This window comes from Corythoichthys intestinalis, chromosome 14 (genome assembly GCF_030265065.1).
Source record: "Corythoichthys intestinalis isolate RoL2023-P3 chromosome 14, ASM3026506v1, whole genome shotgun sequence".
Taxonomy (NCBI): Eukaryota; Metazoa; Chordata; class Actinopteri; order Syngnathiformes; family Syngnathidae; genus Corythoichthys; species Corythoichthys intestinalis.
Genome location: NC_080408.1, coordinates 46,303,985 through 46,317,434, shown reverse-complemented (window position 1 = coordinate 46,317,434; position 13,450 = coordinate 46,303,985). Strand labels below are relative to the sequence as shown.

Sequence of the window (13,450 nt, the reverse complement as noted above, 5' to 3'; positions counted from 1 at the left end):
GTTATGGATTAAAAAAAAAAAAAAAAAAAATTCGTTACGGATATAATTTAGGTTGCCCTGAGATGTTCTTGAAAATTAAAACCACGGTGAAAAAATTCCAGACTTACGACGGCTAATTTAATACTTTTAATACCTTTAATAATGGTAAACTAAATTGAATGCTTTTTTAATACTTTTAATAACCCGCGGGTACCCTGTTGGTTATAGGCTCCTCTTTTGGCTAAGCAGGTGGCCGTTTCCCCGTAAAAAAGCTGTCCCAAGACGTCACCGTCCGCAGCACACAGCCAACAGCAGCTAAAATTACTGTTTACATTAACTAAGACTGGGCTAATCAAATCCCCTAGTAATGGTGGCCACCAACTAGAGATGGCGACGTACACAAATCTCTACTTAATTTATTCAAATGAGTTGACAGGCATATTGATGTGTCAAGACTCTTGAAGAGGCACAGTCTAGATCGCAGTTGTTAACAAATGATTTATGTTTTGGCCCGGTGCACCAGGGCCTGGTAGCACTCCGGTGGTTGGGGATCACTGCTATAGAGAACCAACGGAGTCATGGGCGAACAAGTTTAATGAAAGGAAAGAGTTTAGGGCTGCAGGTATTGATTATTTTAGTAGTCGATTAAGCTATCAACTAGCTCGTTCAAATAATCGAGTCATCAGATTAGGAACATTTATTGTATTGCAAATACATTCTTGGAGATGTAAAACAAAGGCTTTCTAAGATTGCACTAAAAAGAGTATTAAACGCGAACAAAAAATCAAATTCGAGTGTTTCTTCAAACTATCCAGAATTGCACTTTCATTTAAAAAAATATTCCCACAAAAAACTGTTAAATGTACCTATAAAATATTTTACGAATGCATAAAAAAAAATTATCTTATGTTGGTCTTCACAGGGAGCAGCTGGATTAAAGACATTAAATGAGTGAGCTCATTGCCACTAGAGGGCAGTGTATCCACCCAAATCAATACAAACCATTATAACGCCACTCTTATAAAACGAATACTTAAAGCAGTAAAATTTGATTCAAAGCTCTTTCCTAATCGAGTTACTCGAGTTAATCAATTAATCATTCCAGCACTAAAAGAGTTTTTAACCCCTTATAGCGCAGTCAATTAACTCATTTGCTGCCATCGACCATGCTATATGTTCAATCCATTTTGACCATCCATTTTTCAAAATGGATTGGACGTCTTGTGCCGTTAATGGGTTTGAAACATGAGCATTCACATATGTGAGCATCACATTTTGGGTCATGTAAGCCACATTTGTATACCAAGTGTTTATTGTTAATATGGTGGCTTTTCTAATTATTAATCATTTTCATATCATTTTTTATGAATAAAATGATGAAGTCATAAAATGCTAATAAAAAAATCAATTTAATAGGATTAAAAACAGAAATACACTCTGGTCATGTCCCCCATTATTATTCATAATTATAATAATAAATATTGATATATTTACGAAATATATAATTATTAAAATCTATAGTTTTCAACTCATTGCCTGCGAACGTGTGCTGCTAGCCCTCTCAGTCAAAACGGATTGGTCGCCGATCATAGTTAATAGCAGAAAATTAGATGTTAATCAGTTAATTAATGACATGAAAAGTTTATAAGAATGAAAAATAAAAAAACGCTTACAGCATGTTACACATGGTAAATACACAGAAGGGAATCAGGCCGACCTCATTGTAGCGGTTACTGGGGATTTTTATGCTTGTCTTCTTCACCTCCATGTCCACCACCAAACCTTTCACCACCGGCAACGCATACTGGTAGTTGCGGAAGTCCTGTGGGACACGCAGTTAATGATAAAGGCGTGCTACAGCGGTCGACGAGTGAGCGCGAGGTCTTACCGCCAGCAGATTCATGATGGTGTGACCGGTCTCGCCAAAAAGCGGCTTCCGGAATCGCACGCTGAAGAGCGGGCACGGGTAAACTGTGACAAATTCAAAACGTCGTCACACGCAGATGTACTGTCGCTAGTGATTAAAACGTGTAATACGGCCCCTACATCTGTATTCGGCGCCCAGCCGCAGCATGAGGCGGATGGGGAAGACCTTGGCCCACGGCGTCTCCCACTTCTGGATGAGAACGCCAAAGAGGAAGGGTGGGTTGGGCAGCAGCAGATCCTGCAACGACTGGAAGGACGGGCTGACGTAGAGGAAGCCGCCGTGCTCCTTGCTACCCAGGAAGCTTTGCGTGAAGAAGGAGTGGCTCAAGTGGCTTAACACGTTGCCTGGAGGATTTGGACAATTTCAGCTCTGCTACAAAAACTCATTAAAAATAAGGTTCATATTTGCCTATAAATACCACAAGATGGCGGCAATGGATGACATTTGTCAAAATGAAGTTCCTCAAATCACTTAAATTGTTGTTTTGCACTGAAATGCCATGACATGGCACATACGTTGACAACTAGCGAATTAATAAACAATGATTTTTATAGTTAACTCTATTTCAAATTGACTGCGATACACATTCAATACATTGATTCATTTGCTGCAAGCCCTCAGAACAAATGGATTGGACGTCTACTGGTGACAATCTCAAATTTACAGCTGAAAGGATCAAAAGAGCCACATGATGGGAAGCATATGATTGTCAATGGCACTGCAAATAATTGCAAATACTTATTTTTCCTATTTATATTATTCCATTTAAGATTAAAAAAAGTGAAAAATTATTTTCTTTTAATTTTTAATTTTCTTTTTTGCTTGAAAAAAGGAGACATTACTGTTTTTATTATATATATTTTTGTTTATTAGTTTTTCTTATTGCTTTTATGAGTTTACATTTTCAACTAAAACACTTAATTGTAAATTTTGTTTTATCTATTTTTGTTTATTTTTTGTTTAAATATTCTCATTGTAATATATATTATTTTAATCAAAAGCACAAACATGAAAAAAAATATTTCTTTTACTGAAAACAACAAAAAATATTTTAATTTCATTCTTAGCAAGAAACATGAAATCAATGCACATGATTAACTTTCGTTGGCTACACAAAACAATGTGGCGGGGCGGATCTGGTCTCCTGGCCACGTGTTTGACACCTGAGGTCTATACGTTTACTAGCATACTTGGTTCGAATTTCAATAGAAGGAAAATCCATGTCAAGAAAGCCACTAAAATTGCGTTTCCAACCAACATGGCAGCCATCTTACCACTGAGAGCTTCCTGGTAGAGCTGCACAAAGTGTGTGAAGAGGTCCTTTGGGATGGTCTTCTCATCGGGCAGACACTGAAGCAGAATCACTACCTCGGACTGGCCGACGGCATGCATTCCTTTCGTTGTGACGTACCAGCACTTCCTGTTGACGTCTGACCAAAGAAGACAGAGGGGGAACTTGTCAGCACCTTGTCTATTAGAGATGGGACGATACAATTAAAATCGCGATACGATGCACCTCGATATGCCGGGGTCCCGACACGATACCCAAAAATATTTGTAAAAAATACTGTTTGATTAAATCTTTTTTGTTTGTTTCAGTTGATTGTGCAAATGCAATACAGATTACCTGGTAATCTAGATTTTAGAGATAGAGGGAAAAAAATGAAACTGGGAACTATTATTTCTGAATAAAAATGAATAACAAAACCACTTGATACCGCTATAGAAAACCAAACGACTGCAAAGCTTCAATGCGTCCAGTGTTGTTATCGTCAACAATAATGATAACGAAAATATTTTGTCAACGAACAATGTTTTCATGACGATGTCCCAATGACGACCTAAAAACGTGGCTTGGGAGACTAGAACATAACGAAAAAAATTGTCGATGACGAGACAAAAATGCGACATAGTTTGTCAATTGTTCACAATGCGTGTCATTTTCATATTGCACATGGAGTATGTCAGCTTGCATTGCTGCAGTGTTTGGGTCGAGTCACTCATGTGAAGTGTGCTGCGCCTCTCCCTCACTATCCTCACCGGGGTTTAGAATGTGTCTCAAGTTAGGCTGCGCTCCATCTTGCTTGTTTGGAAACACGGTAAGATTAGTTTTCTTATCTTTGCAAGAAAGAATATGCAATGCTGCTTTTGCCTTTAAAGGTCTGTGCTGAGTGATCAAAAGACACTAAATGTAACTCTTAGCGTTAGTGTAGCATTCCCGTTTTCGCTAGCATTAGGTTCAGAATGACGAGTGTCCTCTTAAAACACTGGCCAGACTGAAGCAGAGTCACTAAGCTTTACTGGTCAGTAAATTTAGAGGATAGCCAGTTGGCGAAATGGCATTTAGCTAATAGCCTACTTCAGCTGTTTTGTTTGGTTTATGAGCAATTACTGGGTAATACTGATTGTTTGCAATTTATGGCTAGACTAGCTGGCTTGAGTTTTCGATGAACACATTTTGAAATGACTATAAATACAGGGTTCATACAGGATTCCTGAAGTTAAATTTAAGACTTTTCAAGACCAAATTAAGAACCTTTTTTAAAAAACTAAAACTAACACCTATTTCATAGCCCTTCTCAAAAATGGAAATGTGGAACGTCTGAAGGATGTAAGAATGCAGCGTACTGAATAGCCTACTCATGCGACACCACCACAGCTCAGACACAGACCACAATCCAAGTAGAGGCGTTCTTGTTAGCATTAGCATCTAGCGTGGCGAGCGTCATCTTAAACTCTCGGGCAACCACAACACCACTGCAATTATGGTTGCTGATGACCCAAACGATGTGCGTACATCCACTCTCGCAAATCCACTAGCAATTGTAGCTGGGCTGAGATGCAGGGGGGTTGCCGCACTAGCAGCTAGCTGGCTAGTTTTAGCTGCTGTCGCTTCGCTTACATTAGCAGCTTGCTGGCTGGCTTTAGCTTCTGTATCTTCAGGCTCGTGAGCAGCTGGCAGGCTTAAACGGGCAGATTGAAAAACGCCGGCAATGGAGGGAGTTTGTTTCTTTCCTCTCATGGAGGTTATGTGCTTGGACGATTTAGCATGGGGCTCTAGCGCCTTCATGCCCATTGTACCCAGCTGAATCTTTTTTTTTTTTTTGCATCGTATGCAAAAAAAAAAAAAAAAACAAAGGCGAACAAATTGTTTACCCAACCATGCTTCGTTGAATTTACATTTACCCATCTCTCTAATATGAAATGTATAGGTAGGTGAAAAAAAAAATCTGTATTGTAAAGCATGACATTTTGTCTGGACTCCCGTCGTGACACGAGATTCCCGCGGGATTCCCGCAGGACGCTATTTCGACCCGGGGCTGCGTTGCTTTCTCAATGATTGGCACCTCCGCCCCATTTATTTATTTAGTCTACGTTATTTAATCAAAATGACAAATTACATTTTTGAGGAGAAATGAGACACGAAGAAGTTACATACATCATAAATTTTAAGACCCAGACAGACCCAGATATGAAACTTCAAAACCTTTCCAGAACTTTTTAAGGTATTATTTCCAAATTCATAAATTCAAATGCTTTTAAGACTTTTTAAGACCCTGCGGGAACCCTGAAAATATGACTAAGACTAATAAATATTTTCGTCCAAAAGACTGGGATGAAAATCAAAAGGGTTGTCAAAAACAACACTGCTCGTGTTACGCGCTAACTCACAGTTGACTAGCTTGACCATGGCGAGGAGGTTGGCGTTCAGGACGAAGACCAACGGGTCAGGGCCTCCTTCTTCCAGCTGCTGCATGAGGACCACCGCTGACGGTCGCTCCTCCACTGCATAGTCTGCACATATATTCAGATGTAACGTGGTGTAAAATCAGATGGAACGGGTCTAATATCAAAGACAGTGGATTGTGGCACGTGACAGTTCCGGGAGACAAAAGTATGGGAACAAGGGCTGACACAAACAATTATTCTGATAGTTAAATAATGAATATTTTTGCGATGGGTCGGCTAATAATATAAATCGCATGTTTTGTTTTTTTCCTTTTCGCTAGAAATGTGCAGTGGAAGCAAAAACTACACACTGAAAAAATTTATTACAAAGATCTGCTTCCATCAACGACTACAGAAATACTAAATGAATGCTGAATTTTTTTATTCAAAAAAATATCTTTAATTAAAGGAATAGAGGAAATATTTTGTAGTTTTTTTGTTTAACTTTTTTTTTAATTAAATGAAATAAAAACTAGGACAGTCCCGATGCGATCACGTGATTGGAAATTGTGCTGATCGCGCAATTTTTCAGAGGATCAGAATTGGGTGAAAAGGATCCTTTTTTCTTGGTCAGCAGGCAGCTAGAGTTTGCTACTCAAAGTTAACGATAAATTGACGGGTTTGTAGCTTTGATCTTGCGAGTGAAGGCTCTGTAGCGCTATGATCAAATGTACAGATGTGTCAATCATCGTTTAGCTTGTTACACACTAGCGGTAGAGTGGTGTGGCAACTCAATGCGTAAGTGAGAAGCTGTTCTCAGTACCGTGGACGTCAAAGCGTGTGTGGATTTGAGTGGCCTCACTCACTGAAGAATTTAACAAAGAAGCCTTTTTCTATGTTATTCTTGTTTAAAAATGATTCACATTATTAAGGCGGCACAGTGGCACAGTAACATGTTTAAAACTTTTTAAGACATTTTTTTTTTTTTTTTTTGGAACAAAGACTTTTTCGGTATCTTATCGGCACTCGGTATCGGCAGATTCTCAAAATCAGGTGACTGACTCGGACAATATTTAGTTTTGTCAACTTAAATTAAAGAAATAACAAAAAAATATAAATATTTACTGTTAAGAGACTCAAAAGATATTTTTAAGGTCAACAATGTCTCTATATGACTATAATTGACAACAAAATAGTTGTCCATTACCGTAATTTGATTAATTTGACTCTATAGTCGATTCATCGTGGAATCCAATACAGTGGAAAAAGAGCCCTGTACTAATATTATTGTCCAGCTAACAGTTTATCGGTGGAACGGAGGTTGTTTTAATTAAGAAATAATGCATTCATTTAATTGAATGAAAATTACACCAAGAATATTTAAAGTTTTTTTTTCCTTTTGTTGTCATTTTAATATATATTTCAATAAAGAAAACAAAGAAAAATATTCACTCAATGAATGAAGATATACCGTATATAAATAAGAAAATATATAATATTAACATGAACTCCTTTAGTTCAACCATGTCTTCAATGATTAATCGACCACAATAATCCACTTCACAAGAAGTACAAAAATAGAGCTCTGTCCTCATACTTTTGTCCATCCACAGTGTGTACATGACAGTGTCGACTGCAAGGCAACATGAAAGCACATGGAGGACACGTGCGTCAATGAAGAGGCAACGGGTGGGCAGTGGGACGGTGAGGATGGGGGCAAGCACCTGTGATGTGGCCTCCCGTACCTCCTTTGACTCCGGTGGAGATGAGTATGGGAGGGAGCCCGTCCTCCGGGATCAGGCTGAGGGCACTGCCCACGGGGCTGCCCTGAGGGCCCGCGGGGGCAGGCGCCGGCTGGAGAGAGACCGAGACAGGCCGTGAGCAAGTTGTGACGGAACCCTCTGGTAGCCATCGACGACGATCGACGTTCAATTCATTTTGAGTGGGAGGGCTGACAGCGATCATTTGCCACGGCCGTACCTCTACCGGTTCCGATCCAGAGGTCTTGCTCGTATGCGACGAGACGTTAGAAGTTGCGGGAGCTTTAGGGGATTCTGCCTCGTCACCGTTAGGTAGGACGCCGTCGGCGAACCAAACCCTCCTCTGATCCCGTGTGACGGATCCTGAATGACACAGCCGTTATATATACTAGAATATTTTTTGTAATTCATCAATAAAGCAGGTTTCACCCTAGTAGTCGTGATGAAAACTTGGACACATATTTGGCCTTAGCGTACTTAGGGATCCTTGCGTCTTTTCATTTTACTGTATGCAGCCTTCAAAGGAAAACGTTGGGACCAACTTGAAAATGTTTATCAAACCCTAAAGACTAACAAGATGGCAGCACCTATCTCTAAATGGACTTGTCATTACCCGATTGTGTCGGGCAACCGGATCGCGACGATTTTTTCTTGAGCGATGGCGGAAGATATACAGTGGGGAGAACAAGTATTTGATACACTGCCAATTTTGCTGGTTTTCCCACTTGCAAAGCAAGTAGAGGTCTGTAATTTGTATCATAAATTCTCTTCAACTGTGAGAGACGGAATCTAATACAAAAAAAAAACAGAAAATCACGTATGATTTTTCATTCATTCATTCATTTTCCATGCCGCTTTTCCTCACGAGGGTCATAAATTTGCATTTAATTGCATGAAATAAGTATTTGATACATCACAAAAATCGAACTTAATATTTGGTAAAGAAACCTTTGTTTGCTATTACAGATACCAAACGTTTCCTGTAGTCCTTGACAAGGTTTGCACATACTGCAGCAGGGATTTTGGCCCACTCCTCCATGCAGATCTTCTCCAGAGCCTTCAGGTTTCGGGGCTGCTGCCGGGCAACACGGATTTTCAGCTCCCTCCATAGATTTTCTATCGGGTTCAGATCTGGTGACTGGCTAGGCCACTCCAGGACCTTAAGATACTTCTTACGGAGCCACTCTTTAGTTGCCTTGGCTGTGTGCTTTGGGTCGTTGTCATGCTGGAAGACCCAGCCAGGACCCAACTTCAGGGCTCTCACTGAAGGAAGGAGGGTGTCAGCCAAGATCTGGCGATACATAGCCCCATCCATCCTCCCCTCAATACTGTGCAGTCGTCCTGTACCCTTGGCAGACAAGCAGCCCCAAAGAATGATGTTTCCTCCTCCATGTTTCACGGTTGGGATGGTGTACTTGGGGTTGTACTCATCCTTCTTTTTCCTCCAAACACGACGAGCCGAGTTTGGCCCAAATGTTCAATTTTGGTCTCATCCAACCACATGACCTTCTCCCATTGCTCCTCTGGATCATCCAGATGGTCAGTGCCAAACTTCAGACGTGTCTGGACATGCACTGGCTTCAGCAGCGGGACCTTGCATGCGCTGTAGGATTTTAATCCATGACGGCGTAATGTGTTTCCGATGGTTTTCTTCGAGACTGTGGTTCCAGCTCTCTTCAGGTCATTGACCAGGTCCTGCCGTGTAGTTCTGGGCTGATCCCTCACCTTCCTCATGATCAGTGATGCCCCACGAAGTGAGATCTTGCATGGAGCCCCAGAACGAGGCAGATTGACCGTCAATCAGACCGTCTATTATTTTATCCCTGATGTCCTTACACAGCTCTTTGGTCTTGGCCATTGTGGAGAGGTTGGAGTTTGTTTGTTTGAGCATGTGAACAGGTGTCTTTTATAAAGGTAACAAGTTCAAACAGGTGCAGTTACCACCGGTAATGAGTGGAGAACAGGAGGGGTTCTTAAAAAAGAACTAAGAGCCGAAATATTTACTAGTTGGTAATGTATCAAATACTTATTTCATGCAGTTAAATTCAAATTTATTATTTAAAAATTAAACAATGTGATTTTCTGGATTTTTGTATTAGATTCCGTCCCTCACAGTTGATGAGACCTCCACATGGCTTGCAAGTGGGAAAACCAGCAAAATCGGCAGTCTCTCAAATAGTTGTTCTCCCCACTGTATATACAGTGCCCTCCATAATTATTGGCACACCTGGTTAAAATGCGTTTTTTAGCTTCTAATATTTTTTTTTTAAAATTCAAATAATATGGGACCTTTATGGAAAAAAAGAGAAAAATCCAACCTTCAATACAAGTGCATTTATTCAGTCAATGGTGCCACCAGGGGGTGGCCAGGGGTGGCCACGGCCACCCCTATAAATTGGTTGGCCACCCCACTGGCCACCCCGCTTGCCAGTATATCGTTAGATTGTTGAAGCATCAGTTATGCATTTCATCCCAAATGAATGCGTTCATTTTGTTTTGTTAAATGTAGGGCTGTCAAATTTATCGCGTTAACGGGAGGTAATTATTTTTTTTTTTAAATTAATAACGTGAAAATATTTATCGCAATTAACGCATTCGCAGTACGACTCATTCACGCATTGCCGCAAACAGCCTACAATGGCGTCATTTTACTTCTATACAGAGATAAGAGGCAGTGTCAAGTGAGTGGAGTAGATAAAAGCATTCATTGGGGCTGTGCTTTTAATCGGCAAAAGCTTTGTCATCTCGCCCACAGCAACTATAAATATTGTGGGAAGCGATGTGGGGAAGAATGACAGGAGTTGATCTTTTTCTTAACACCCTGTAGTGTACCCAATGCAGAGAAAATATAGCATTTGCAGCCACCACACACAGTCATGGTTGCACCACTTCCCATCATGCATTTGGGCATAACAGTTAAGTTGCTACAGTATCATTTACTGAAAGCTCAACAAATTCACTAGATGGCAACATTTAGTCACAATATACAAACTCACATTTTTCCTTTAAGAATTACAAGTCTTTCTATCCGTGGATCCCTTTCACAGAAAGAATGTTAATAATGTTAATGCCATCTTGTGGATTTATTGTTATAATAAACAAATACAGTACTTATGTACAGTATGTTGAATGTATATATCCGTCTTATCTTTCCATTCCAACAATAATTTACAGAAAAATGTGGCATATTTTAGAGATGGTTTGAATTGCAATTAATTACAATTAATTCATTTTTAAGCCGTGATTAACTCGATTAAAATTTTTAATCGTTTGACAGCCCTAGTTAAATGTACACCTTATGCCTAATATATACAAAACACAATAAAACAGAATTGGAACTCAAAATGTTGACTGGAGAGTTACGGACTATGCACATCAAATCATTAGTAACATCAAATATTACACAATACACCAAAGTATATCAGTAGTCGTGTCCTAATGTCTTTCTGATAGTTCTCCCCTGACCTTTTTACTGCAATAATATAATGAAAACCTGAAATTATGGCTTTTAGTCTTGGCCACCCCAAGATTTTAAGTGGCCCCATCTGGCCACCCCTATGAAAAATTTCTGGAGGCGCCACTGTATTCAGTGGGGCAAAAATCCCACATAAAGAAAAAAATATTTGACATCAAATAATGTGTGTCACAATTATTAGCACCCCTGGTGTTAATACTTTGTACAACCCCCTTTTGCCAACAAAACAAGGTCTGGGGACTGAGATGGCCATGGGAGGAGCTTGATTTTGTGAACCAATTCTGTGTAGATTTGGTCATATTTCTAGGGTCATTGTCTTGCTGAAAGACCCAGTGACGACCCATCTTCAGCTTTCGGGCAGAGGGCAACAGATTTTGATTTAAAATGTCCTGGTATTTCAAAGCATTCATGATGCCATGCACCCTAACAAGGTTCCCAGGGCCTTTGGAAGCGAAACAGCCCCACAGCATCACTGACCCAACCCCATACTTCACAGTGGGTATGAGGTGCTTTTCAACATTCGCATCTTTCGTGGCACGCCAGACCCACTTCGAGTGTTTGTTGCCAAAAAGCTCAATCTTGGTCTTGCTGAAAAGCACTTCATACACACTGACCACCACAAAGTTTTTATTTCTTTTAGTGTTTCTGAATGCTAAAGAGTTGCACTTTTGAACTAAATCATTAATTAATTAAGCTTTTTATCAGAGTTTGTTCTACATAATAAAATGTCTGAGTGAGTGCTCGTCCGAGCCTGGTGATTCCATACTTTTTGCTAGGGGTTGTATACTCTGATTGCGATTATTCATTGTGTTTCATTCATTAGGAGAAAGCAGCGAGCAGGAAAGGGTTATGGGGGAACAGAAGGGAAAATAGAAAAAGGGAGAGAGACAGAAGAGAAGAACAACATGAAATATATTCAACGCCTACACTAACTATGAATATAGTTGTGTTATCGTTAGCTAATTGTATTTCCAGTTTTCACCATGTGGGGGGACGAAGACCTAGGAGAAAAGGGAGGGGGTGGGGGTTCAGAAAGAGATGGGATTAGGTGGGGTAGAGCATATACAAATCAGCAATGTGAGCTGTAGAACCCAGAATTATGTGAATCGCCTGTAAGTGTGGATATGTTGAGATCCTATTCTATGCTCCCTGATCGCACCGATGGCACCGATAGTTTCTCTACTTGAACGGGCCTAATTGCACCCAGTCATGCGTGAATCATGCGGATATTTATTGTCTAATCTCTCATGTACTGTACATATCTATATCTCTCGTCATCTGGTGGGTGAAGCAAGTTGGTGGGTCTGCAAGTTACAAAATTTGAGGGACCGCTACTTCCTTGGACCACATAATGTATCGGTTCTACTTTCTTTTTCAAACAGGGCTCAGTTGCCATTGTATGATATTTTATGGCATTTCAGGACATGTGCAAAAAGCAAAAGCGGATGTAATTTCCAGCAATTTGTTAATGACAAAATAAATGGAAACAGTGAACCACTGATATGGTAAATGTAAAAGTTTAAGTTCATACCCTCATTGCCTGACGGCTTGAGGACGCCCACAGGCACCATGACGGTGGGCGGAGGCGAACCGAGCACGCCCGAAGCCTGAGCCTGCTGCAAGGGCGGGATGGTGGAGCAGTACTCCGCCGGGTTGTTAGGATTGGGACTCTGGTTGTTGCTCGTTATGAGCGGAGAGTCCGACGACGTCGGAGCTGAGGATTGGAGGTACAACGAGCATGCATTATTACAACAATGGCACTTACTCACTGTAGAGAGTCACATGCGTTTAATCCTGCTTTGAAGATGTTTAGGACATTCCATAAGGCTTTTCGACATTATAAACCCTTATACTTGCTAGGTTTTATGAAGCATCTGAGCTCACCGCAGGTGAGGGTTGAATGACAGGTGACGCAGACGCGAGCCTCCTTCCCGTCCATGTAGGCCAGTTTGTATCTCAAGCTGCAACATGTGGCACAGAACACCTGCAACAATAATAGCAATCAGTTCACAGACCAAATTCAACACAAAGTGACTACAAATTACCAGCAAATGGCCTGAAATGCGCTCATTGGTTGCCATTGACCACCATACGGGAGGGTGGTAGCGAATGAACATTTGTTCATTTGCTGCCATCCCTCTCACTTAAAAACGAATTGGACATCTACTCATGATTAGAGGTGTGCAAAATTTCCGATTCTTAGATTATTCCCGATTTGGCCGTGGAAGATTCGAGAACGATTCACAAACATCCAAATTCCGATTATTGAAATATGCCAAGTAAAGCAGAAGTACGACACACTCAGCGCGCCGCGCAGTCTTCGGTACGCAATTAGCGACGGAGCGAGAGTAGCTAAACATCATGCTTCTCATTACCCGGCCCCTCGGGTAACGCCAATGCTCAACTCACGGCTCTAGCTCAACTCATGCCACGAGATTAAAAAAAAAAAAAAAACATACCTGACTGCTGCCGAAAAGCTGCTACAAGCCACATTATGTTACGGTAGATATCATTTATATAGGACTAGATGCATTATAGCTTCGGTATCGTTACCAGCACATCTACAAAAAACTAGATGCGGAGGTTAGTAACGGCCGCCATCTTAAAGCAGTACACTTCCCTGCAAGGCTGTTGTTGCGA

General features: G+C 40.7%; 1 protein-coding gene across 4 annotated transcripts in view; it reads right to left on the bottom strand.

Moving 5' to 3' along the window:
- Nucleotides 1-13,450, bottom strand: part of LOC130929750 (zinc finger FYVE domain-containing protein 9-like) — a 74,437-nt gene that overhangs the window by 20,885 nt on the left and 40,102 nt on the right. For 2 of the 4 annotated variants that reach the window (XM_057857204.1, XM_057857206.1), the window contains exons 5-13: nucleotides 12,695-12,794; nucleotides 12,342-12,524; nucleotides 7,556-7,698; nucleotides 7,321-7,429; nucleotides 5,579-5,701; nucleotides 3,181-3,336; nucleotides 2,026-2,250; nucleotides 1,868-1,950; nucleotides 1,697-1,801 (exon numbers count right to left, since the gene is read on the bottom strand). In XM_057857204.1, coding sequence (XP_057713187.1) covers nucleotides 1,697-1,801; nucleotides 1,868-1,950; nucleotides 2,026-2,250; nucleotides 3,181-3,336; nucleotides 5,579-5,701; nucleotides 7,321-7,429; nucleotides 7,556-7,698; nucleotides 12,342-12,524; nucleotides 12,695-12,794 — 1,227 coding nt within the window. Of the gene's footprint in view, nucleotides 1-1,696; nucleotides 1,802-1,867; nucleotides 1,951-2,025; nucleotides 2,251-3,180; nucleotides 3,337-5,578; nucleotides 5,702-7,299; nucleotides 7,430-7,555; nucleotides 7,699-12,341; nucleotides 12,525-12,694; nucleotides 12,795-13,450 lie in introns of all 4 variants that reach the window. The other 2 variants (XM_057857203.1, XM_057857205.1) reach the window with 1 other exon arrangement.